Below are 27,290 nucleotides of genomic sequence, written 5' to 3'. Positions count from 1 at the left end.
AGCATTGGTTAAAAACCCCAGCTGCTATTAGCGAGTACTAAGATATCTTTATCGTTTATCAAAATTTAAAGTTATTAAGGACTTTTTTACACGGTTTTCCCTGCACGAAGTGAACACAACTGACCAAATAATCAATTTCATAAATATAAAGCACCGTTTATTAAATTACTACTTCATGATATATTTAGATAGCTAGTGCTGATGCTCATACAAAAAAAATAAAAAAAAATAAAATTTAAACACAGTTTTATTGCCACTAATAGAATACATACAACTCGTGCAACCATTTCTTACAAAAAAGGAGGGATATTAGAAACTGTTATATAATAGAGATATTATTAAATTTGATCACTCTGGGAGTAGTTAAGCGAATACGGAAATGCGCTGCAGGGAACCCTCTCGCTCTGTACGTCTGTTTTCCCAGTGCAGTGGGACGAAGCGGAAGAGACAACGATCACTGCTGTAGTTGGTGTAGTTTGAGTTGTCTTCTACTTGTATGTGACCGACTCAGCGCAAAAATTAATCTCTGATAGCTTTGTTTACAACCGACCTCCGAGCTGAAAATAACCCCGGACTGACAGAACATCGGGGGGATGGAGTCTCACGGAAGGGACGAGGCCAAGGGGCCGGTGCTCCACATCGTGGTGGTTGGATTTCACCACAAAAAGGGCTGTCAGGTACGTGAACCTGCCCCATGCTAACAGAGGCTAACTGCTAACTAGCTGTGTTTACTGGACTGACATAAAGCACATTCTAACAATATTTCTGTATTATTTTAGTGGAGAATTACGATCCATCTCACTTAAAATGTATGCATTTTAATTGCACAGGAAATATGTGATCCTCCTGTGATAATCATAGTTAACGACCAAATAATAAACAAATATTGATAATGACTGTCCAGTGTCTGACAGCAGTTTATGAGATGAACATCAGCTGTTTGTTCTGGGCGCATAGGATTATGTAACATATGTTTTGCTGGCTGATTGAACATCTTTCCAGTTCAGTGGTCAGCTGCAACAACTTGCACATAATTTTGCACTGATCCTGAATCCGGTTTCACCAGACTGGGGACACTGAAGGTTAATCAGCTGATGTGTCTTTGTTTGTCTTTGTTTAAAAGACTTTTTTATTTCCAAGCATGAATAATGAGACATGAACTGAGCAGATTTGCTGCTTTGTTTTTGTTTTTTGTTTTTTTAATTAGAATAGGATAGAATAGAAATTGATGTTTCATGTATGAAACATGCTCAAATAAACCTTAATGTAATCATATGAGTTTGCTGATTTAGTCCCAAAACATGAATTAGTTGAACATATTTATGGATATCCTTAATTAATTAAAAAGCAAATTTAGGAAAGAATGAAAATGAGGGTTAATTACGCCTAATGCTTGATAAGCCAGAGGGTATCAGTATATTTAATATTGTTGCAGTGTTCTGAATGAAAATTAAATCAGGAAATATTTTTGATTTTAAATAATAATTTTCATCACATTTGGAATAAAAATATAAAGTTTGTTATGCCTTCATCCTCACAGATATGACAATTTGATATTTTTCCTTATCTAATAGTATAGTACATTATTATTATTATTAATATTATTTTTATTATTTTACCAAAAGGGTATTGACCTGGCCTTCTGGAATTGCGATGGTTACATGTGTAATTTTTTTTACAATTAATCATATAATTGACGTCAGATTGAGTGTAGGAGGAGAAAACAATTACAAAGCATCATGGCGTCACAGCTATAGCTGCATATTGTTGAAATTTATATAAATTTTTGCTCAGAATTCTGTTATTCCAACTTCTTTAGAGAAGTTGCTCACCTTTTTAGTTTTTAGTTTTAGTTTTTTCATTTGAGGTGCACTCGATCTCCGGAAAGTTACTTATGAGATCTCTCCAGTGTTTTTGTTGATTTTTTTTTGTTGATTTTGCAACCATAACAATCAGTTGTCTCATTGTGATGCTGAAGTTGGCTTCGGACTTGCAGCTTCTGATTCGCTGTACGTGTAAAGGGTGTTTCCACATATTTTTGTGGAACCTTGATTAAATTAGACCAGGTCCTGTAAAAAAGAAACTACAATACTTAAACTATTCAAATCTGGACACAGTTGGGTAAAGTTTCTGCAACATCCTGTAAGATTTCCATAATGTCCATTTTTACAAATGAAACAAAAGTTTCACAAATCAAACTGTGTTTTAATGAATCTGCACACTGTGTAGAATATTTCAGTCTAGATTTGAGTTGTTTTTGTATTTTTTGATCAGGACCAGGTCTCATGTGGTCTGGGTTCCTTAAAAAATCAATAGAATTGCCCTTTAGCTGCAAATCGGATGCTAACTTAAGCATCGTTGTCTCATCCACCAGATCATTAGTTGTATCCTTTGTGTAAAGATTGCAGCCCTGTGTGTGTGGACACAGATTTGTTTTCAGGTCTCCCTTGTTGCACCTTTATTGATCTGAGTAAAACACTATGAAAAATAGAGCTAAACAGCTGCTTTCTTGAATTTAGACTCATCAAAATAAAGAGATACCTGTTTGAAACTTTTTTGTTGCAAGACATTATTCCCAAATTTCCCTGAGGACTCTCCAAAGGGATTAATAAAGTATTTCTATTCTATTCTATTCTATAATTGTTTACATGTTGTCACAAGTTCAAGAAATCAATGTTTTTTTTTTCCTCTTGGAAAGTCAGCTTTGACATGCAATGCTAAAATGTTAATCAGTCTGCAGCAGCTTTGTCTACTTTGCAGTATCTTGATTTGGATTATTTAGTTAGGTTGGGAACTACTACACTAACTTTTCAGTTTCAAGGCAAAATGACAGCACAGCTCAGTTGTGTTTAACTGATGAAGCTTCTTATGACCTGTGTAGTTAAAGAGTCACCGGGTCCTGGAAGTTGTTTCCTTAAAGACTCTCTCCAGCGTGTTTGAGGCATTCCCAGGCCAGAAAGGATTTATTATTCCTCCAGTCTGTTGTGGGTCTGCCCCAGGTCTCCTCCCAATTGGTCATGTCCAAAAAAAAAAAAAATCCTGCAAAGGGAGGCAACTGGGAGGCCCAAAACCAACTTAGCTGACCCCCTTTTTCATGTGGAGGAGCAGCAGTTTTTCTTCAAACGTACCCCTCATATACTTAAGCTCCTGATCCTAACACTCAGACTGAGCTCAGCCACCAACTGATTTGTTGTCTAAGAGTTAAAAAGATTCACAGAAAGGAAAAGAAGTAAAAAAAAAAAAAAAAAAAAAAAAAAAAACATAATTGTTAATTCAAGTGTTTGCACAACTTTATAAAAAATGTCCATGAATGAAACAAGATCCTAAAAAATGCACATGCATGAGATGTTTTAGACCCTTTTTTAACACAGATGTTGTCTTGATGTATCAAAGAAGAAATCTACTGTTGTTTCTGCTCTGCCTGCAGCCAAACACACAGCCGCTGATGCCCTCATATGACTGATTCGGTTCCTATCAACTAAATTTGGAAGAAGACACACGTCACTTTTGTATTTCTTTCTGTGTTACTATCAGGAAGATTAACTTACTGACATTTTGGCTTTTTGTGTCTTGTACTGGGGGAAAAGGAAACAGCAGTACACACCTGCTAATTAGTGAAAGTCTATATGAGATGTTCGACATAAGTGGCTTTAATGGAGCCTGTAATTATTTCCTCTGCTCCTCCAAAATGCATGAAATGCACAGATGTAGCTGACAGACATAAAACCAAACACTGAGCTTCTTGTTACTGCTCTCCATCTGTCTTTCAAGCAGCTGCTTTTCACAGCGAAAGAAAAAAAAAAGGGTCTTTGTTTTAAGTAAAGATGAGACTGAAGCAACGAAGTGTGCTGTCTTTGTTGCTCATAAAGAGCTTGCAGCCTCGGTTGGGGGAAGGTTATCTGATAGGGGTCAGCGATCTCCTGCTGGGCTACAGAAGATTGGGTTCTTTAATCTGTCTGTCTGCCGCCCTCCTCTTCCTCTTGTTCACCTGCTGCTTGTCTCCTTGGGAACGTCTGTGCGCAGGATAAAACATTTATGGACATTTTTTTTCTAACATTAGGAAAAGTATTTGAAAGTGTCATTAAAGCGTTTGCTCTCTGTTTTAATAGAAATTTTCACCTTTTCCTGAAGGAGAGTTTTGTGTAGTTGGGGAGATGGTGTCCTCAAGTGAAGTTACTGTGGTGGATCTAAACCAGTTTAAGTATAATTAATAAGTTATCGTGAGAAAGCTGTGACTTAAAAAGACTTTTATATTACATAGGATGTCACATTTATTCAATTTCACAATTAATCGTGGTATTAAACGCCATGATTAATTAATCGTAAAATATAAAAGATCATGTCTGAACCAGAACAGCAGATCAGCTCAACTTTCGAATGACAACAAAGTTATTTGATATATCAAATGAGTTATCCTGCGGCCTTCCTCTAAATGTAAGTCTGGAAAACTGTCAGAATTCTCATAAATAATAAGAAGGTTTTTGGTGGATTCGGTTCACCGCTGTGACGAGGCAGCTACGTGCCCAAAATCAGCTTCTCGCGCTGAGATACACAAGGATAAATTGAAAATGAACTCTTTCATATTTCTTAAATAATTTCCTTATTCTTTTAAAATTTCTTCCTGTAGAATCAATGTTTGGGAAATCTGGAGTAATATTTATAAAATGCAAGACAAGAAATTTTTTTAGAGCTTTTCAGGAACAGGGTGGCCTGTTGCTTATCACCTAATAATGTTTTGCATCACCAGTAAATTGCCCCCCACAAAAAAAAGGTTTTTGATCACAATATATCTTGGTAAAATCCCAGATGAGCACATGATTGAGTGTTTAAAACAAAGGTCATCACACAGACCCAGCAGCATCCAAACTCTCCAACAGACGACAACAGGACTGCATTTTTTTGCATAAATAAACAACATAGGACTACTGCGGAAATAAACAACCAAACAAGCTTGTTTAAGCGTCTCTGAAGAGCATTGCTACCTCTCTGGAGTCCGTAATGATGCCTCACCCTGACGGATAGAGCTCTACCTGAGTTTATCCTCAAAGCATGAGTCATTGTTGGTGGGTGTGTGTGGCGTTCAGGACCAGCAGGTTTTCAGGTTAATCTCGTTGCAGCCTTTTAACTGTCACTGCAGGCAGGAGGGCTCGGCTCTGTGGCAGAACTAGTCTGCTTTCTCCTGGCTGCTTTATCGGGAGTTCAATGGAAACAAAATGAGTTCAGTGAAAGATGTGAAAAGACATAAACAGTCCTGCAGAAGTTAGAGTCTCTGACAGCTGCTCTTTGCTGGAGGATTTCTGTTTATTCTTTTTCTTAAAAATACACTGAAGGCTTTCAGGTTGAATCAGGTCAGGCGACATACTTGGCCAGTTTATAGTTTTCACTTCATACTCTTTCAAAGGCTCAATGTGGTGCACCCTAACCTTCAGCTGATATTTTTATATATGCACGGCATAATGGGTTTTTTTTTTTAAACAGTTTGTTTAAATTAAGGTTGCTCATGTTTACAGCTGATTTACAAAAACTGGCTTTCTACCATCAGGAATCTGAGAAATAGATGCAGCAAATACATTGGAAAAATAAAAGCTTTCAGCAACAAGTCCAAAGGCCAGGTTCTGTGACTGTATGATGTTTCAACAGTGCTCTTAGCAAAGCTAATTTCCACCTCTGATGGCAGCATTAATGCAGGAAAGCACACTAAGACTTTAGAGCAACATATGCTGCCTTCAAGGCCACATCTTTTCCAGGAATGCCCACATGTTCATGTATTTTTCATCTATTTAGAAGCAAGTGCTGAATTTTAGAGCATTTTGAAAATAAATAAATGAATGCATAGCACCACGCTGATGTGCATATTAAGGCAAACCTGCAGGAATTATGGAATAAAATAACTTGCATGCTTCATCACTCACTATCCTCGGTGTCTTACAAAGTAGTGAAACCTTTACCATCCTACCTGAACTCCCTGAAGCTGACAGTATGATGAAGTGATACGGTGTGGTGTGTGCATTGTCTACTGTTGTGCTTTATCTGTATTGTTTTATAAGTGTAGCATATTTTGTATTGCAGTGATGAAGCTCACCAACGCATTTAGCAGTCTTCACTCTCATTGGTTCACATTTAGAAACATTCAAAATCCTAAATCCACATTCATGGTGCCATCTGTAGCCGTCATCTTTCCATAAACGGATGATTGCACTCATTCGGCCCAACATCCTCACGCTCCTTTTTCCGTACAACCCTTTTTAGACTGCTTTCACTATAGTAGCCGATTTCATGTCAGTTCTACTCAGCCCATGTTAGCAGAACACATTTTTATTAGAGGGAAAGGTTATATTGAAGAAACCTTTGAGAAGTGAAAGCCAATTGAACGTCTGTTCTGCCCTTAGGTTGAATTCTCGTACCCTCCGCTGATGCCAGATGAGGGTCATGACAGCAACCTGCTGCCGGCAGAGTGGAAGTACCTCCCTTTCCTGGCTCTTCCTGATGGAGCTCATAACTACCAGGACGGTATGTTACAGCATTAGGAAATCAGCACCCTTTGAAAATACGAAAATCCTCTTTTTCAGCTTCTTTCACAATTTTAAAAAGATTTCATCCTTTCATCAGTAATTTTAGATAATTTAGCAAAAACTTATAATCTAACATGGTGACTAGAAAGAAGACATCACTGACTAATCTGTGACAAAAATGTCGGTGAATTCATGAACTTGGTGAACCATTCAGAGAATTTATTTTAGTGTTATTTTTTAGTTTATTTTTAAATCTGACACAGCAGACATGGAGGACTCGGCCTTCTAGTTCACATGCTCTGGTTGTGGTCATGTGATGGCTCTGTGCTTCACCACTGCTGATCTTTCATGTGAAGCCAAACAGCAGAAACTGAGCCAAAGTTCCCATGTAGACTTTCAGCTTTAAAACCAAACACATCAGCGTAGGACAGCTTCTTGTCTGCTGTTCCTTGACAGATTTGAATTTATCCATCTTATGTCTTTATTAATCTTCTGCATGTTTTTTTGTTATCTGATTTTTCTTTTTTGTATAAGCAATGCAACCAACAGATGTAACCAACTCTATTTGCTCAACAACTCATTAAACTGATGCACCCAGTGATATGACTGGAGATTGGTTACAGAGGAATACAATCGCTTTTGCTGCTACTAGAGGACATGCTGTTAGAAGATTACTGAATTATTCATAGAATAGGAAATAAGTTTAAATCCACCTTAAGATGGGTCAGTAAAGATCTTTAGAAACAGGTGGTATTGTTGTATCAAATAATTTTGTGTTCTGTAAATAACAGTTTGGGTTTTTCTTTGTTTTTTGCACCTTTAACAGAAGTTTCAACATAGTGAAATTAAGTTCTAATTTTCATTGAGAGGTGAAAACTTTGGTTTCAAACCTATTTGACCTTTTTTTATTTTTTATTTTATTTTAACTTGTTCTCACTTGACTTTATTTTGACTCTTGTTGAGCCTCCGTTTGTCCACCTACTGGCAGTCTACCTAGTCATGTAGTGAAATTATTTGAGATTTGGCCACATGTTGACATGATAGCATCACATTATTTCTATATTTCTGTGCACAGTTGTGTCTCAAAGCAGTCAGACTTTATTTTAAAGTGTTCTTAATGAAAAGTCCTTCAGGATTTCTGAAGGTCTGGCAAAGTTGATCTTTGGACATTTTAATTATTATTATTATTATTATTATTATTATTAATTTTCAGTCCAGTCCACTTAATACTGACCTGTGAATCATTCAAGCACAAACACAGTTATGTCTGGACATAACAGCTACAGCTTTTGTTTTTGCAGCAATTTGCAGCAATTAGTTTCTTTTTTTTTTTTTTTTTTTTTTTGATGAGGTATGTTACATGACACAAGAACTAGTCTAAAAATCAGTGAAAAAGGATCCTATGGAGTAATGAGTTCTCCACAGAGCTCAGGCCTCAACATTATTGAAGGCGTGTGGGAGTATCTTGACAGAGAACAGAACAAAATGCAGCAACATCTAAAGAAGAGCTTTTAAAAGCCCTTCAAGGAGCCCGGAGAACTATTCCTGCAAATTACTTAAAGACATTACAAAGAGGTTTGTCAACAAAGGTTCAAATTAGAATTTAATTTGAAGTCTTTGTCAGTATATATCTTCCAAAGCACAGCTAAATTAGTCCTCCTCTTTAAATCCATTACTAGTTGCCATTTTTTCGCTCAGGGAGCAGCTGGGGGGTTAAGGTCCTTGTTCAGGGGCTCAAACTGGGGACTTGAACCCAGGCTGGCAACTCCAGACCCAGTCCACCTCTGTAACCACTAGGCTACCACAAATATTGACACTCCATGTTATTATTATTGTAGCCCATCTTTGCCTCTTTATACTTTATTCCCACTGATGAGTGCACGTCCTCATGAATCTCTGGAGCCTTTTGAGGTGGCTCAAAATCTTTTCACAGGACACAATATTAAAATGATGCTACAAAAAAGAAGGGTCTCATTAATTCAAACATTTAATTCTTTTTATTTTTTAACTCAAAATATTAAAGATGTTAATTCCTAAGCAAAAACATGCTTTATGAAAGATCTTAATATCAGGGTTAAGAAGTGAGACAACAGAGTAAAATTGCTGTGTCCCCTGAGGCTACAACAAGCTGTGTGGCCCTGTCAGTCTCCACTTCCTCCTGCTCCGTACGACCTGCAGGATTAACGAATCATCCTTCTGCATCCTGCAGAGAATTCCTTTTTAATTCTATCAGTAACAAAGACTAAGTGTTTGCTTGCCTGAAGCTGGTTGCTACCGCTAATCAGACTTGATAAAATGTCACAGTCTGCCTAAAGCTTTTTTGATTTAATAAAGGAAGTAGTTCTGGCAACAAAATGTCACAGCTATCAACTTTGATTGTGTCTGTGGAGAAAGCAAAGAGCATTTTATCAACAAAACAGCTGAGTCCTGTTTGTGATCAGAGGTTGGGGCATCTGGATGGAGGTACCAGAGAATATTTGAAGAGAACTGAAATACAGAAATTCAGAGATGTCACAACAGAAATCTGAGGACTGAAGTGAAAATTAACAGATGAGGGAAAAAAAACAAACATTACAGAAGATGTTATTTTGTCAGACAATAGTCTGCTTTTCTTTTAAGTTTAAATTCTAACTCCAGTAAGTTGGCACAAATAAGTTAACTAAATTAACCTGAAAACTACAAATCCTTTTGGCTGACCTTAAAATCATCAAACTCACATCAAGAACACCTGCTTGTCCATGTAATTATTCATTTAGCCAATCAGCATTGTGTCAGTGTAACGTTTGGATCTTCTGTCAATGTTCAAAACAAACATGACTTTTAATTTCAGAAACTTTTTGGTACCTTGGATTTTAAGTTTCAAGCCAAAAACCAGCAAGTGAATGTTCTGCACATTAAAACACCTTTCTGATAAGAAGGGTGAGGGAGAGAAAATACCAATAATGCCAAGCAACATGTGCTGACTCAGCAGAAAACCAGTCTAAGTTTCACCTGGTCCAACGAATGTCTATATCAACAGCAGGAATCCGCTGAGCACAACCTGCCTGTAGGTGATGTACCCCACCCCCCAGACTACATCTTCCATGCAACTGCAACAACTGCAAATTGGATTTTGCATTGTTGCAGTACTCATCCCATATCAGCTTCCTCCATAAGTCCAGTTCCTCTCTTCTTCTTCTTCTGATTTTCTAGTGTAATTTATAATACAAATAGCATAATTGAAAATGATTTAACTGACATCAGTCCCCTCCTTGCTCTTTAAAAAGTCTGAAGAATCTGCAAACATGCAGATGTTGTCTTGTATGAAAATGTAAGTGTTGACTCACTGAAAGTCCTCAGAGTTTCCGTGATAAATCCAGATTAGTTTTCTAGTTTCATCTTTTTTTTCTTCCTGCTGATTTTTTTTAAATGTTTGCTTCTATCAGAAGGATGAAGAAATCTGCTTGTTTGAAGACATGTTGACATGACTGTGTTGCAGACACTGTGTATTTTCACCTGCCGCCTCTCAGTGGAGACATGAAGTGTGTGTATGGAGTGTCCTGTTATCGCCAAATAGAAGCAAAGGTCAGTGAATAGTCATATTTGCTTCATTTTAAAGGTAGAAAGTCTCATTTGTTGTACTGTATTGCAGTACAGAAAGAGGTGTTCTGTTTTTTTTATCTGCCTTTGTTAATTAAGAAGGCATGGAGAACTTTTAATAAAAAAAGAATTACCAGCAGTCTGCAGAATATCCACATGCGTGACTCTGTAACACTTCTGTAAGACATCTTAGCCTGGTTTTTCTATTTTGATGTGAAAGAAGTTGATCAGTGTGTAGGGAGCAGGGACCTCAGTCTGATCCAACATCAGTGGTGGACGTCACTACTTGTCTTGTAGCTGAGTGGGAGCAAAATCTCTGCAGGGAGGTTTTTAAAATCCAGAGTGGAGTGTGTCAGCTGCAGATTAATGCAGCTACAATATCTCATAGGACTGCATCACAATACTTACTGTTTAATGTGTTTAATAGTATGTATGGCTGTTCTTGATGTAGCATACTTCACTTTGTAGCCTCTCTTATCAGAATGATGGTTATGAATCTAACTCTAGCTCCTATTTTTTTTGTAATCTGCTTTAATCTCTCTTCAGGCCCTAAAGGTCCGACAGGCTGATGTCACCAGGGAGACTGTTCAGAAGAGCGTCTGCGTCCTCAGTCGAGTGGTGAGTGAATCGCAGGAGAATGAAGTCATCCTAAAACATAATCAAATAACCTTTGATTTTAGGCTTAACATTATATCCTGGAGTCAAAATATCAGTCTTTGAAGAGAAAAGGAATAAAACATTAGAGGGGGATGTTTTTATTTTATTCTGGGAAGGAAGGATAAGTGGGTTTGTTTGTTGTTGTTTTTTTTTTCAGCCTGAAAAGTTCTCTGCTTAGCAGGAAATGACATGCTGCTTTTAAAGCCACTGTTGCTTGTTCCAGTCAGAACAAATTAACCTTCACATGGTTTTTATGGGTCATGCTGTAAATGACTCACACACTGTCTGTTGCTGACACAGCATGTTGTTTTATTTGCAGCCTCTTTACGGTCTGCTCCAAGCAAAGCTGCAGCTCATCACACATGCCTACTTTGAGGAGAAAGACTTCTCACAGATCTCCATCCTGAAGGTGACAGAACACTTGAACTTCAGTCCTGGTAGTTTTACCCTCCTGTTATCAGCTCTCACCTTACGTTTCTTTCGCAGGAGCTGTATGACCACATGAACGGCTCTCTCCGTGGTTCAGCTCTGGAGGGATCACAGGTTTATCTTGGTAAATCAAACGCTCCCTTTTTAGTTTGTTTTTTGTGTTGACCGTGTTAGTTCAGTAAATACAACCATTATTGTGTCAAAGGGCCAGGGGAGATGGTGGTCATCTTTACAATAAATCCACAGGTGGATACCATAACGATGGTGTATTTTTTTTGATCCGTCAATAAAAAAGAAGGTTTTGTGATGCTGAAGTTATTGTACAGGATGATAATGCATCTTGCAACAAAGTAAAAACAAATCAACATAATGACTTGACCAGCAAACCAGTTCGATTCTCAATTTGAGTTTAAATTTATAATGGAAGCCACAAAAAGGCTCCATCTGTAACGCTGATCTGTCAGCTGTTCACAAGAAAGTTTAACCTGATGAAGAACACTATTTTAAGGAGCTGCATAAAAGTCGTCTTCCTTTTTTCCCTCTCTTTTTCATTTAAAAGACCAGTTAAAACAGCTGGAAACATCCTCCATGTGTGGTGATTTTATCATTTAGACTTTCTAATATGAAATTGCAACCACTTCTAGCTTTCTCAACAAATCTCATTAATATAAATCAAAAGCGTAAAGTTTAGTTTTGGCTTATAAATTCCTCAAACTGACCTAATGTACTTGTTTTTACTTTTCTGTTCTGGTGCTTCTTCAGACCTGTGATCATGTGAATGTACATACAGTTTGGTCTGTGGAAATTCCTCTTCTTTTGTTTTTTGTCCTCTTATTTGTTGACTTTCTTTCCTCAGGGTTATCGCCACGAGATCTAATCCTGCACTTCCAGCACAAGGTAAAAATGTTTGATTTAAAGCTCAATATCATCTATAATATACAAAATTACTGTGAATCCATGTCCTCTTAAAATATTGGTGCTAAGTAAATTTACATTTGGTCCTTGCAGGTTCTCATCTTGTTTAAACTAATTCTTCTGGAGAAGAAGGTGAGAGTCCAAACTAAAACACAAAAGTATATTTTCTTCTTTGTAGTTTGACTTTGTGAAAAATGATTCTGTACATTTGTTTGCTTGCAGGTCCTGTTTTACGTGTCTCCAGTCAGTAGACTTGTGGGAGCTCTGATGACAGTTCTGTCACTGTTTCCAGGTCAGTGAGTCCCAGAAGAAGGCAGGGAATATGGGTGTTTCTTGTAAAACACCGTAATTTTAAAATTTCTGATGTCTGTGTAGGTGTGATTGAGCACGGCTTGGTGGACTCCTCCCACTACAGACCCAAGAGCAGTGTATCAGAGGACCTGAGTCTGGTGGAGAGCGTCTCTGGAGTTGAAGAGTTTGTTTCTGTGTCTGTCACTGACATCGCCAGCACCTCTCTGGAGCCAGAGGTCCAGCCTGCAACGGAGTCGCAATCCTCTGGAAACAGCAGTAATGGGGACAACAGCCACCTCAAACCACCCTCACGTACATCTCCAGAGTCCTCTGAGAGTGACTGGGAGACTCTGGACCCCAGTGTGTTGGAGGAAGGTAGTCCCAAACAGGCCACTGAGACTGGGTCAGATCTTCCAGACGCCTTCGACTCCAACCCAGAGACAGCCATCACTGTTCAGCCACAAGCAGCCAGCGGTCAGGGAGGGATCACCCAGGGCCTGGTGTCAGGTTTGGAGGAGGATCAGTACGGCCTGCCTCTTGCCATTTTCACCAAGGTAAATGTGGCTATGTGGATTATTTTACTGAATAAAGATGATGTTTTCAGGTTTTTATTGCATGTATAAGATCTGAAAACCAGAGAAAGTTTAGCCATTCAGTCAATGTAACGCTAGCTTGATGTGACTGTACATTTTTTACATTTACATTTTACTCCAGATGTTTCATGCTGTGAGAGCACATCTCCAACAGATCATCTGTTGTGAAGTGCATGCATTAACATTAACCTGCGAATATGGATCCGAACAAATTCACAAGTATGCGTCAGACGTTCTCTGGTGTATAAAGCTTGATGTACTGTCTATCTGAAGCACCTTCAGATCACTTTAAGTAATTTTGGGATCACCGGATCCTGTTTGATAGAACTCATCCAGTGTCCACAGGATCCTGCCCACCTAAAAATCAAAAGTCTAATCATGATTTAATGTTTGGAAACCCTCTTTGTTCTGAAAACATTCATATCTATGACCCTTTCACTCTTTTTTGATGATAGCTGTGTTCTGAAACTTGAAGCACTGCCATATTTATGAGGTTGTAGGTTAGTTTACCAGAATGAACTCAAATCCCCTTCAGTGGAAAGAAGGAAAGCTTATATTCTCGTAAAAAGTAAATACAGGTGTGCTTCATATTTATTGCTCACCTATAAGCAGGTTTTGTCATTTTTATAAAGTGTTTTGGCGTTGGTTCAGCTTTTGTCTTTGCTGTAAGCATTTCATTCTGACTCTGTAACCCAGATCAGTCCACACAGGTGGGTGGAGATAAGCTCCCAAACAGCTGTTGTGAACAGAGCGACCTTTGCCTTCTGTTGTTGCCAGGGTTACTTGTGCCTTCCCTACATGGCCCTGCAGCAGCATCACCTCCTATCCGATGTGACGGTACGAGGCTTCGTTGCTGGGGCAACCAACATCCTCTTCCGCCAGCAGAGGCACCTCAGCGATGCTATCGTAGAAGTAAGTCCTGCACGTATACAAAGTCTTCCATTTTTATTTAGATGGACAAAAGCAGGCTAATTATTTGCAATTGTGTTGCAGGTGGAAGAAGCTCGGATCCAAATCCAGGACCCTGAACTCCGAAAGATCCTGAATCTGACCACGGCAGACCTGCGGTTCGCAGATTATCTGGTCAAACATGTAACAGAGAATCGGGATGACGTGTTCCTGGATGGGACAGGTTGGGAGGGTGGAGACGAGTGGATCCGAGCCCAGTTCACTCTCTACCTCCACTCCTTACTGTCCTCTGCGCTACAGCCAGGTAGAGAAATCTGTAGAGCACCACATGAGGAGAACCAGACAAACTCAGACAGAATCTGGAGAAATGTGTGTGCATTATAAGATAAAGGGTACTAAATATTAACCCAGTAGAAGCAGATACACAATCTGCAGTTTGCTTTATGTTTTTAACTTGGTTGAAAACTGGCCATAATGTGCAGAAACCAAAGGTCAAAAAGTTGCTTGAGCTAATCTTCTTTTATCTGTTATCTAATCTGTTATCTTTTTCCTTTTAGATTCATTTCCAATTAGGATGAGTCTAAAAACATCACTCTTTGATTTAGTAATGTCAAAGATCTAGACATGCTCAAAAGCTTTACTGATTCTGGTTGGAGCTGTAATGACAGCTGATCACTGACTCCTCTTTCCTGTCTCCCCCACGTTCAGATAACGAGAGGCTGCTAGTTGATTATGGAGCACCTTTTGTTGCAGCGTGGAAGATCACCCACAACTTCCGCGTGTGGTACAGCAACAAGCATCCTGCCATGACCGCCATCACTCCAGGGTAGGTGGACCTACTTTCCCCACCAGTAATTAGACCACCTCTCTGATTGTTTTTAAAAAATGCCTGAATTAAAGAAAAGTTCTCTACAAACCTAGAGGTTGTGTTTATGTGATAAAGGGAAGTAAATTCTCTTTTAATTCTATGATTTTCCATATCAGGATTCAGGGGGAAAAAAGTCATCTTATCCTCACCAGGTCTTGAAATGAAATAAATACAACCTTAGTTGGGTAGCGACTTCTGTTACACCATTATTTATTTAATACAAATTTCTGCAGAAGCACAGTTGAGGAATAATTAAGACATCTTTCGTTTTTTTTTTTTTGTGCTGTGATCAACTTCTGGGTCACATGCAGAACGATGGAGGCAAGAGGAAGAGAGTCAGAACAAATTAGAGAGTTAAATTCACCCATTTTCACTCATCTTTATTGTTTACATCCTGCAAATCTGGAAGTTCTGCTCTGTGTGAGTTAACTGGGGAGACCCCTAAAATAAAAACCCATAGCTAGCTGGCACTGTTTTAAGAAGATGCACTAGTTGAGATTTTTTAAATTTGATTTATGCAACGATACGATCAACAGCAGCAGCAATAAAACCTAAAAATTGCTAAATGGAGACAAAATACCCCCTAGTAATCTATTGATTGATATGTTGTTTAAAAAAATGGTATTTTTTGCATTGATAAGGATCCATGTGGTTGTGGAGCAACTCAGTTTGCTTTGGTTATGCCATGGATATCCTGTAATTGAAATTAGCTGACGCAGGGAATTGAAATACTCACCAAATAGATTGAAAAGATTGGACAATAAAATGCACACAATCTGCTAATTTAACTAAAATTTACTCTTAAGTGTGATTAGCATTAAATAGGCAGATTTGGCAAATTGAACAGTAATTGCTTTTGTGTTTATATATATTACCATGTCAACATCAGTCTCATAATAATTTTATTTTTGAGTTTTAACTCATTAAGAACTGATGCAACATTTAAATGTTTTTATTTCAATCTTGGAGTGATATTTTTTTTACCTTTATCATCCACATAAAACCCAGTGAGATCATGATCTCTTTCAGAAGGGTGACCTGTCTATATTAGTTTAAATTAAACTCTACCATGAAACTCAATCACTACTTATTTTTTTACTGCTTCTTTTCTCTTTTGTAGTCACCCGTTCCAGGGCCAGTACAGTGTAGCAGATGTGAAACTGCGACTCTCACAGTGAGTATCCTTTTTTCTTCTTTCACCTCCTGCTGTGTATTTTATTGTCCACTCATGGTGGAAAATTTAGCAACTATAGTATTTAAAACACCTCTTAAGTTTTTTTTTGTCTTGTTTTGTTTTTTTTGTTTTGTTTTTTTTAGCTGACTCAATTGAAAATAATTGAAAATATGTAAGTTGTCGCCCTCTAGTGGTCTAAGTGACAGATTTAGCTCTCTCTCTCTCTCTCTCTCTCTCTCTATCTATCTATATATATATATATATATATATATGGACTGATGACAGTCATTACAAATTTGACTTTTTTAAGGGGGAAAATAGTGCCTACCAACAAAAAAGGATGATTGAGGTTAGTGTACTTAGTAATGAAATTGATCTAAATGTCCAATAAAATTAAGAATAGATAAATCCCCTCCACACACACACAAATAAAATTTGTTGGTGATGCATTTTGCTTTCCTATATATGTGTGAAACTGCTTAAAAATGTTCCTAATGATAAATTGTAATGAAACCGTCTAGGACCACATGTTATCTGTCATCCTCTTCTTATCAGTCAGGTGGCTTTATATAAAAGAGCAGTTTGAAAAAGTCTAAATCTGAAATTACAGGAAGATTAAACAATGTTTCGACCCTAGTTCTTAATAATAATGTGTTATGTACTTTTGATAAGTTGATGGCTCATTGCTGTCTGTTTTTAGACCACTGTTGATTAAATTTCAAAATGTTGTGAGGCTCAGTGCACCCAAACAGCTGTGAATACTTCATGAATACTGTAGGCCACAGGGAGCTGCAGGCAGCGTGCTGCTTCATGCTGTGTTTACGGATGGTTATAACAGCTCCCTGATTGGGGTGGGAGGGTGGTTGTTGAGGCAGTTTGTGGTGGCAGAGATGGTTTCATATCAGCTGAGGTCATTAATAATGAGCGCGTTTCATCCTAAAAAAAAGACCTGGAGATTTCTCAGGCCAACTCAGCTTTCATTCCAGGAAGTGTGGATGAAAGATGACTCCGTCCACAGCTGGAGTGCCGCTTCTCGTGTTACGTTGCTGATAAATGCTGCCCAAACACACACACACAGAAGGTGGATGGTGCCTCTGACCCTAACTTAGCTTTATGCTGAGAACACGGGTGCATCTGCTTGACTGTGATACTCTCAGCTCTCACTTAACCTTCAGATGTTGGGTGACAGGGTGGCTGTGAAATTTCTTATTCTGTTTCAGTAAACACTAACAACATGCAGAAAGTTAGTTTAATGCTACTACACAGCATCTACGGTGAACGGTCAATGGATCAACTAAAGCTTCCAGATGCATTGGGATGCATGCTGGAGTTTTTTTTTTTTTTGTTCCTTTAGGACATCACTTTTAGATTCCGTTCATATTCAGATTTTTTTTTCTTCTTTGGGAGCCAGTTGAGCTTTATTTGTGTAGCACCACTTCACAACAGTGTCATCTCAGGGCACTTTACGGACAAATCAATTCAAATCAATTAGCTTAAAACTTAGCCACTTGCTGATTATTAATAAAATCTTAAATTATACTTAAGGAATCATTTGGAAAATGTTTAATGATCATTTAAAATCTCTCATTAATTCACATATTCAGTTTGTCATCTGTCCACTGCATTTAAACACAATTGTACTCAGAGCATTAAAACATGGAATTACTTTAACAGTACCTGCTGATGTAAGATCTTAACATCAGGATCAAAAAGAGAGACAACAGCCGAGTCAGTTCAGTGTGTCCCTCAGGGCTGAAACAAGCTGTGTGGCCCCATTAGCCTCCACTTCCTCCTGCTCTGCATGAACTGCAGGATTAATTTGTCTTTCTTTGTGCATCCTGCAATTCAAAAACCCAAAATTATAGATCACATAAACATGCAGCTGTGCCTCTTACAATCACAGTCATCCCAAGGATTTACTAATGAGAATATTTGCTGGCTTTCATCAAAACTTATGTAGATGTTTTTGGGTTTATAGCTTGTTTGCCTGAGAAGAAACAATATCTGTTTGAAGATGTAATGTTGGCTATAGGGAACTGTGGAAGAATCAAATTATTTTTATCACTAGTAGACCAAAGTTTATCAATAATCATCCAATAAAATGATAAAAAAGATTAAAAAAAATCCCTGATTGCAGCTCTAGTTGTATTTTATTATCTCAAAAAGCAGGGGAGACACTGCAGCCTTTAAAGTCTGCTGAGATATGGGCCAGTTCCCCAGTTTTTTACCCAGCCTTGACCGCGACCCTGTGCACAGATCAGAGCCAGCTCCCGGACCAAGAGGGGTGGTTGCGCCACTCGCTATGCTATAAAACTCTGGTTATAGCCTGGACGATGGTGGTGAGGGGGTGTTGGGAGGATGCAGACAGGAAGTTTGGCTCTGATCCATCAGAGCTTCTCAGGAATAAACGTGTCTCATTTCCTGCCTCAACTTTTTTGTTAAAGCTGGCCTCTAAAACAGGAGAGGATTCAGCCGGGCTGAAGAAGTGTGTGTTTGTGAGGTTTTCCTACACGTGTTGACGCGGCGGCTGATAAACGACTCAGTCTTCATTCGATCCTGAATGTCAGATACGAGTGTTTACAGACTGTCAGAAGCCGGACAGACTTCATCTGTCCAGTGAGGGGTGACGAAATCTTTAGCAGAAAAAATAATAAAACTAACATGTCAATTCCACAATTAGCTGAATATTAATGAAGATGATGATAAAAATAATAGTGGCCAGATGGTCAGTGCTACATGTAAAAAGTGATGTTGGCTGTAAGAGAGCATTTGCTTGGAAATAAAGATTGAGTCAAAGTATTTAAACTTTATATGTTTATATATATATATATATATATATATATATATATACTATTAAAGATTAATGAAGTTGCTATATTTAATGTAATTTCTAAAGGAAAAAAAACAATTAAAACCTGGTGACTGTGAATGTTGTAACATCTCATTCACAGCATTATCTAAATGAAACCATCCAGTGTGCCAAAATGTTTGTTAGTTTATGTGAGCTTTTAGCTACCATTGATGTTTCTAAACGTTGTCTTTTATTGGCTGTGGTGCCTCTTAAGCCTTATAAAAACCACATTTCAACAGCTGGAAGTTTTTCAAAGAGCTACTGTCTTTTGGGGCATCCTCTTTCTCGACCCCCCTCCATTTCTACAGCTGGAAACAGGATCTACCTCAGAGATGAGTCTGTACTTTCATGGTGAGGTTTGAATATTCCCAGCATCTAATTTCCATATTTCTTTCTAGTTGTAAAAGTTTTTTTTTTTCTTTCTGTGAAATAAAGTTTTTTGCCTTTCTGACAAATGTTTTTTGGTCACATGCACTGCGTTCCAAATTATTATGAACGTTGTTTTTAACTGTCTGCTGCATGATGTTTGTTTTGATGTTTTGTCTTATGTTTTACCTGATTTTAATTGTCTTTTGTGAGGTGACCTTGGGTCTTGAAAGGCGCCTTGAAATAAAATTTATTATTATTATTATTATTATTTAGTTCATTTCTCCCAAATAAACTATGTGAATGACAGTCAATAGAATTTTTTTTCAATCATCAAAAGTGGAAACATAATATTTTTGCTAACAGCTCAAAATAGTTTTCCAAATTGTTCAGCAAAACGATTTCAAAAACATAAATTAGGTTGTAAAAAACTGTAAATGTACACCTGTCCTACTTTTTGCATTATGTAGGAGATCATTTTTCCATAAACTCATTTATAAAACATTTTTTAGATCAAGTTACATAGGAGCTCTTCTTTGGTATCACCTTAACAACTGTAAAGTTCATCAATAGTTTCTGATTTGATTTCATTTGAGGATACCAGAATTGCCCCCCACCCTCATAGATCTTTCTTTTAAGGATGCTCCACAGGTTCTTTGTAGGGTTAAGGTTAGACCATGAATTTTTCTCCCTTTATACCCTTATATACACGGGATGGTACATTGTCTTTACTGCAGAAGGAATAGTTCTTCCTTTTATACCATGACAGGAACTTATCAGTTAGAAACCGCGCAGATTTATTTATTATGTTTATTTCAACACCCTCGGGCACCCTAAAAGGGCCTACTATCTCACTCTCTATATTTCCAGCCAAAAACAGTAGTTTCCTTTTAATCTAATTATCAAACCTGTTAGATTATCAGTGATCTGAATAGACAGGACAAACACAAGCTAAACCTTCCACAGGAAACCTAAAACCCAAATTTTTAACAGTGTTGGGTACATAAAACCTTAAAAATTCTGATAGTTCTTACACGCTGTAGCCATTTCATTAAATTCTCAGGGTTTCTTTGTCTGGTTTATTTATTCTTAATTCTTCTTTATCTACACGTGGCCATAAAGACTTTATTTTTGAAGTGATGATTTTCCTAAATTTCCAACATATATTCATTTAATTAATTTGAATAGAAAATGCACGTTAATGAGCTGGTTGTTGGTCAGATTATTATATTACTTTTGGACAAGTAACAATAAAAATGTAGGCCTCACATTATAAAAGTGTTAAAATTTAAACTTAAAAATGTGTCCATGGTCTGTGCAAAGAAAACAGGACAATATAAAGTCCTGAGCTATTTAAGTCATATTTTAAGGAAAATAATGGAAATAAAAAAACAAATTGCTCGTAAGATTTTTTCTATGGCACATTTAAAAATAAATATTAACTTTGCAGTGCAATGAGAATTGGAAATCAAGTGAAACCACAGACATAATGATGCCACTTAAGAAGCCCTGTGGGCTTTCTGTGATTCAGTTGCAACCTTTTATTTATTTATCTGGATGTCCATCAGTCTGTGGACGTCTTCCTGACAGCAGAACACTCTCCATGTTTTCCCGCATCAGTAAACATGGAGCTTTATTCCTGCAATCTGAGACGTGATGATGACCGGGGGGGGGGGGGGCAACTGGGGTTACTGGGGCAGACGCTGAATAGTCTGATGGATCCCACTTGTCAGGATGTTTGTTGGGAAAGTAAAAGCGAAAGGCAGAGTCCATCCTCTGCACTCAGCTTGTCAGTAGACCAGAAAAGGGGGGAAAAAACAAGCCGCTACGGTTGACTTCCCTGTGGATGTGCTGCGCTGCATGTGCATTATGGAAGCACTGGGGGCCAAAACAAGGCAACTTTTTTTTTCACGTTTCCTCATCATCTGTGTCGGACAAAAAGCAGCTGGTGGCAGAGATATTCTCAGGAAATGGAGTCATGTGATGAGCCACACGGCTGCAGGCGAGCGCACACTGTTAGAGGATCTTTCTTCACTGTCAGTGTACCACGCGACGCTACATAAGTAGCTGCTTATTTGGGTCAGCCAGCTGGATGGAAAGTGTACACAGAAGTTGAGCGGAAGTGCTACTTTTTCTGACTTTGAGGTTGTTTGAGACCAACATGGCAGCTAAAACCTTTGGGTTTCACCCACATTTCACCCTAACATGTTCAAAATTATTAATGTCGCTCTTAAATCGAGTCTAGATGTCTTTGCATAAAGTTCTCTCTCTTATTTCCCTGCGTGTTTTATTTGCATTTTTATTTCTGATCAAAATCTTTGCTGCAGAATGACCCATCAAATTTTTGATTGATGATGTGGATTAATATTCTGAGTCAAATCTGATTAAGAAAAACTATATAATCTGTAAACTTAATTGTGCAGTAGCTATTCAGTTATGGTGACATTCAACTGTGCTACATCTCAATAGCACCATCAGAAAAAAACTAAAAACTACAAATGTCAGCAGGTCTTTAACTTTAAGAATTTAGACTAAAGGAAGAATGAGGACATGTTTGACATGCATACAGGGAGCCTAGCAACCACAGTCTGTTTTGGTGAATCCTCTGTGTCTTGTAAGTGACGATGCTGCAGAATGGCTGTTGGATGCCACAGAGTTGACGCACAGCTGGTCCCAGGCTGCTGGGAATGGTGTCATGTTGATGCTTCAGTCAGATCCAGATGGAATCTCTGTGTGGTGTAGAGGAGGGCTAGGATGGCATCTCATTTTTCTGTGGTTTTATGTTTCATATACATCCTCCATATCTACACTCTGAATGTTTGCACACTTGTTTACTTAAGGCATTTACTTTTGTTCTGTCATGAGCTGAAATGCGTTACACTCCTAGGCCCGTATTCCTAAAGATTCTTAGTGCAAAGAGTTGCTCCCAGTGGTCAAATTCTAAGAAAGTTCTGAGAATCATGATGTTTTCTTAGAATTTCCCCTAAAAGTGAAGGGTAGATCCTAGTAAAGATAAAAGCTATTCCTAAAGAATCTTATCTCTTAAGAGAGCTCCTTAGGTTAGATCTGTTAAGAGCAGGGAAGAGGACTTTTAAGATGACTAAGCAGAGGACAAAATGGCAGACAGAAGAGGCAAGAGAGATATTCTCCAAACACTGGATGACAGTAAATTAATTAAACGTAACAGATTGGATTGTACAAGAAACATATTTGTGCTTTTCGTGAAATATACCTCACAAAACACTTTTATACTCATTGAATAATTGAGCCAGGAGCAAACACTGCTCCTCTCTCCATTGCTGTTCACTGGTTTGTGGTAGATTTGAATGCCAACCAGCTGAGTCATTTTACGCTCGTTAATACAAATGGAGTTGTGAAAGCACAACAATTACTAGCATGGTAAATAAATGTAAGCAAATAAATATAACTATCAGCAGGTGGATACTTTGCAAGTGAGTCTGAGTTTCTACATTTTCTGTAGGATAATTTTAAAGCATAGCTTACCATTTATATAAAAGATTTTCTTTTTATGCAAATAATTATTTATAATTACAAAGTTTTCATATGGAGTAGATTCTATGATTAAGTTATTGATTTGACAATTCATTCTATGCCCATTTTCACCAAAGGTGTATCTTTTAGGCTCAGCCAACCTCATTAGAGTTTTCTGAAAATGTTCTGGAATCACTCCTAAGACTCTTTGCTAGGAATTTTTAGGCTAACTTAGGAACTCTCTGAGAGGATTCTCTGAATCTTTAGGAATATGGGCCCTGGTTTTTATTCTAAACGTTAGCTGTGGAAGGCCATCTGATACACAGAGCAGTTAGATGTAAAGCAGAGTCTTAGTGTCCAACGTCTGTTCACAGATAGCATACAAAAGGTAATTTGGGTTAAAATACATTAATCTGCCACCTAATCAGGTCCACCTTGCTGCTATCGGGCTGGACCCCTTTTGCCTTCAAATATGCCTTAATTCTTTAACGATGAAACAATGTGTTGGAAACATCCCTCAGAGACTTTGGTCCATATTGACATGGTAGCATCACACAGTTGCCCTGAACTCAAGCTGGTGAATTTCCTCCTCAACACCGAAGAGAAAAATATTAAATATTTTTTTTTCAAATGCACATGTCTTTTAAAGCACAGTGATGAGTACAATTGTAAATATATCTTAAAGCATGCAGCATATACTAAAACTTCCAGTTAGGGTGTTTATTTTTGGATTAAAGAAGTATCTTATTAGATGGTTGTGTGTGACAGCTGTCTGCTCTCTGCAGCTGCTGACACATATCGCTGTATGACGCTGCTCTTCCCCAGATGATGCAGGAGCAAGATTCCTGCCGAATGTCAGGTCAGCAGGGATCCACATGAAAGGTTGCATGCTGGACTAATACCAAGCTACTGTTCAAATAAAGCCCGGCGGGGCTGCTTTTAGTCGTCCATTTGTTGTGAAACAGCCGGATCGTTTCCGTTCTCAGGTCAGCTGTGATCATTAAATTCACCACCTGTGACTGCATCTCCGTCTCTGCCATTACATAATCCTCTCCAACAGGTTGGTGCAGCATTTGGCAGCAGCACTTTTGTATAGTTTGTTTCCAGGAAAGATGGAAGAATTCCAGTGTTATACCATAGACAAGAAGATGAAGGAATAAAATTCTGGATGGTGATCCTGTTTTCTCTTTGCAGCTCGGTACAGAACAGTGAGCGAGGGAAGAAGATTGGAAACGCAATGATGACTACCAGTCGGAGTGTGGTCCAGACTGGGAAGGCAGTGGGTAAGAAAAACTCCAAGCTTAATTCAAATGAAGCACTTCTTTTTTTTCACAGAATAGAGTCTCCTGTCCTCAACATAAATTTGTTTTTTTCTTAAAAAAAAAAATAAAAAATAAAAATCCTGTCTACAATTTTTATTATTCCTAGCTGGGAAATTCCTTCTCTGATTTTAACCCATTATAGTTAAACCAGGAGCAGTGGGCTGCAAAACCAGATTCCTGCACCCAGGGAGCAGTTGGGGATTTAGGGGCTTGCTCAGGGTCCCACAGTGGTTCATCTCAGTTGCCAGGGACTTGAATCCCGGTCCTCTAGACCTCAGCCCAATTCTGTAACCACTAGGCCCCCACTGTCCCCAATTGGCAATATTATAATTTGAAAAGGGATTGATTTTATCGAGTCTGATAACCAGCTAATCACCAGCTGAAACCAGCCTATCTGCATCTAATAAACTTGTCTAAAAGTGAAACATCTACTTTTCACTTGTAGGTCAGTCAGTGGGTGGAGCATTGACCAGTGCAAAGTCAGCCATGTCCTCCTGGTTCTCCACGCTGGCCCAGCCTGCACCAATAGCCACCCCAGCCTCTCTGGAGCCTGCCACTGAGGTGAAGCCATAACACTCAATGTCACAAAATTCCTGAGTGACTCTTCCTGCCTCCTTGTCCTCTGATTACAAAGCCTTCGGTTCAATAGAGTGAGAGCTGGTTTGGTTAAGGACACAAACTTACAACAATCTCCTTTTCTCAAATTCAAATGGAAGACTGACGAAGCACGGCAGTAACCGACCCAACTGGAGATTCTGGCCTTTTTCCTTCGTTGTATTATCTGGATGATACTCAAGACAGGAAGGCAGCAATGCTGGTAAACTAACTGCACAGTCCATAACCACTTTGAGGCTTTTAATAAAAACCTGAAAATTCAGAAGGCTACATAAAATCTGATCAGCTGTTTTTCCACTGCTGCACTACGTGATCGCTGGATTCTTTCCTCAGAGACACTAAAGATGCTGTCCTTTGTGGTGTTCACTCTTTGCTGTGTAGTTATACAAGTTTGTCAAAATTAAACTCCCTTGCTGTAAAATTATGTAAAATGTTTGTGTGCCACAAAATTTGACCCAATAACATGAGCTGAAGCACCTTAAAACTTTTATTGGATTAGATTTTAAATTGAGTGGGCCTCATGTTCATCAGTGCCTCTGTTGTAACATTGTGGTTGTTGGGGTGAATCATAATTATAATTAAAGCCACAAGCGGCATCCATCGGGTCCGAGCCTTGTGGCCCCGCCAGCCATCTCATACACCTTTTGCTAGCATGTTAGCTAACGTGCTAACATGCTATGTAACATGGTAAAATGTCAAACTGAGAATCTGAAATGTTGATAAACCTAGTTAACATTTTTTGCTAGCATGCTAATATGCTAGCTAACATGCTATGTTGCCATGGCAACAGGTGTTGTAATGTGTTAGGGACCCAACAAGTATGAATACTGTAAACTTTGGTACAGATCCCATGTATTTCTGTGGTAATATGAGCAAACCGTGTTTCATGGCGAGAAGGCTCTTTTTCCATCAGTTGCCACGGTAACATGCTTTGTCCTATTAGAAAGATTTGAATAGCGTTTGGTCCCCAACTTGTCAGGAAGCTTCCCACCAAGTTTGGAGTCACTCGCACAAATCCCCTCAGACTAGTTCGTTCAAATACGATGCGTATAAAGTGAAAAAAATTTGGGGATTTTTTTGTGTCTAGGTGGCGCTGTTGAGCCATTTTTTAATTGAAGTCTATGCGGACCTTAGAATATTGAAATTTTCGCCGGGCTTGATGTGTGTGCCAAATGTCACAACTTTTCATGGGTGTTTAGGGGGTCGTATTTGCCCTCAAAGTTCTTAGAAAAATAATAATAAACATTTCAACAACAATAGGGTCCTTCCATACTTCGTATGGCTCGGACCCTAATAAATTTATGCAGAGTGACTTTGAATATAACCACAACCGGCAATTATGTTATTAGTAGTAATTTTATTATTTTAAAGATAATTTGAATAAAATGTATTTAAAAAAGTTGGATATTTTTTCATTGAAAACCAAACATTTAGCTAACATTGAAGGGAAAAAAATGAAATCAAAAACGTAATTATCATATATTAAAATTTGACTGCTAATGATCAATAAAATGCTGTTAGCTGAATAATTAAAATAAATTATCAAAGACAAGTATATTGGTAAAGCTAACCAAAAACTTTCAAGTTTTGATTTGTGACTGGAGCTAAAACAGAAATCTAGCTAGAAAGTGCTATCAGCTTGAAAGTGCTAACAGTAGCTTGCAAATATAACTTTCTTTATGTAGTTTAAAGCTTATGAGCAAAAAACATTAAATTATTTCATATTAACAAAAGACTAACCTATTTTTAGAACCTATTACTAGATTACTCTTTAGCAAAGTTGTGATGAAATGATTGCAGAGATAAGAGTCCCAAATCTTCCAAATAGCGTTAGCTAGTTAACCTTGTTAGCATTACTTTGCTGCCTTAAATGTGAAACACTTTAGACATGTGTAAAGTTTTTTATGTCAGAGTAAAAGTATGTTACCTTCAACTTGAACTCTTAAGTGTGTGATTATTAGATTGGAAGTTGTGTATGTGACTGGTGAACCATTTTTTAAAAGCTTTCACTAGCTAGAATGGCACCAAAACTTAATAATTGCTTTAAAAATAAATCATTTAGCAATATTTTACTTTTCATCGATCAACTAGAGGAGTATCAAGACCCAATAATACTTGGTTACAGACATGCACAGACAGCAGGCATTGTGACGTTATTAGTCATATGAAGCCACCTTTTAAGACCTGTGCCATACCTGCCCAGTTGATAGGCCTTTGAAAACACAAGTATTTTACACAAACAATGAATTAAATCTGTTGCCGTTGGTTAGCATACTCTGGAGATGGTGTTTACCACATGCGGGTCGTCCCAGCGTCAGACACTCTTCATTGATGTACACATCTTTAAAAGCAGCAAATAATAATATTTAGCTCCTTATAAACAGATAAAAAAAATGGTTCATCAATAAGCATCTTTTGATCAGCTTATCAGTCATTCAGCCAATAATTGTGGTAAAAGACTTCTCTTTTTAAAAAACAAATTGTCAGCATCATTTTAAAGAACCTGTTAAATCCTGGCAGATGCTGAAAATACTCAAAATTTTCAATGTTCACTAAAACCTTTTATTTCTCAGCCAATGAGATAAATCATGATAGAGACACTAAATACAGAAAAATATTAATTTAGAAATTAAACTTCTGTTTGTTTTTTTGTTTTTTACTATAAATGATTGCCTTCATCATGATAGTTATCCACCTTGTTTAAAAGAATGAGTCAT

The 27,290-nt window shown here is 38.0% G+C and overlaps 1 protein-coding gene across 1 annotated transcript; it reads left to right on the top strand.

Annotated features, from left to right (window-relative positions):
* The first annotated feature begins 440 nt into the window (after positions 1–440).
* Positions 441–25,327, top strand: avl9 (AVL9 homolog (S. cerevisiase)). The gene is made up of 16 exons (XM_041968803.1): positions 441–677; positions 6,390–6,510; positions 9,991–10,076; positions 10,638–10,709; positions 11,068–11,157; positions 11,235–11,301; positions 12,034–12,074; positions 12,186–12,224; positions 12,315–12,384; positions 12,468–12,937; positions 13,754–13,888; positions 13,970–14,189; positions 14,594–14,711; positions 15,874–15,927; positions 23,831–23,919; positions 24,404–25,327. Exons 1-16 carry the CDS (start codon positions 594–596, stop codon positions 24,529–24,531), a joined length of 1,884 nt encoding a protein of 627 aa, XP_041824737.1. The 5' UTR covers positions 441–593; the 3' UTR covers positions 24,532–25,327.
* The last annotated feature ends 1,963 nt before the right edge of the window (positions 25,328–27,290 follow it).

The sequence above is a fragment of the Melanotaenia boesemani genome, chromosome 18 (assembly GCF_017639745.1).
Source record: "Melanotaenia boesemani isolate fMelBoe1 chromosome 18, fMelBoe1.pri, whole genome shotgun sequence".
Lineage (NCBI taxonomy): Eukaryota > Metazoa > Chordata > Actinopteri > Atheriniformes > Melanotaeniidae > Melanotaenia > Melanotaenia boesemani.
Note: the sequence above shows the minus strand (reverse complement) of the source record. Positions and strands in the feature narration are given on the sequence as shown.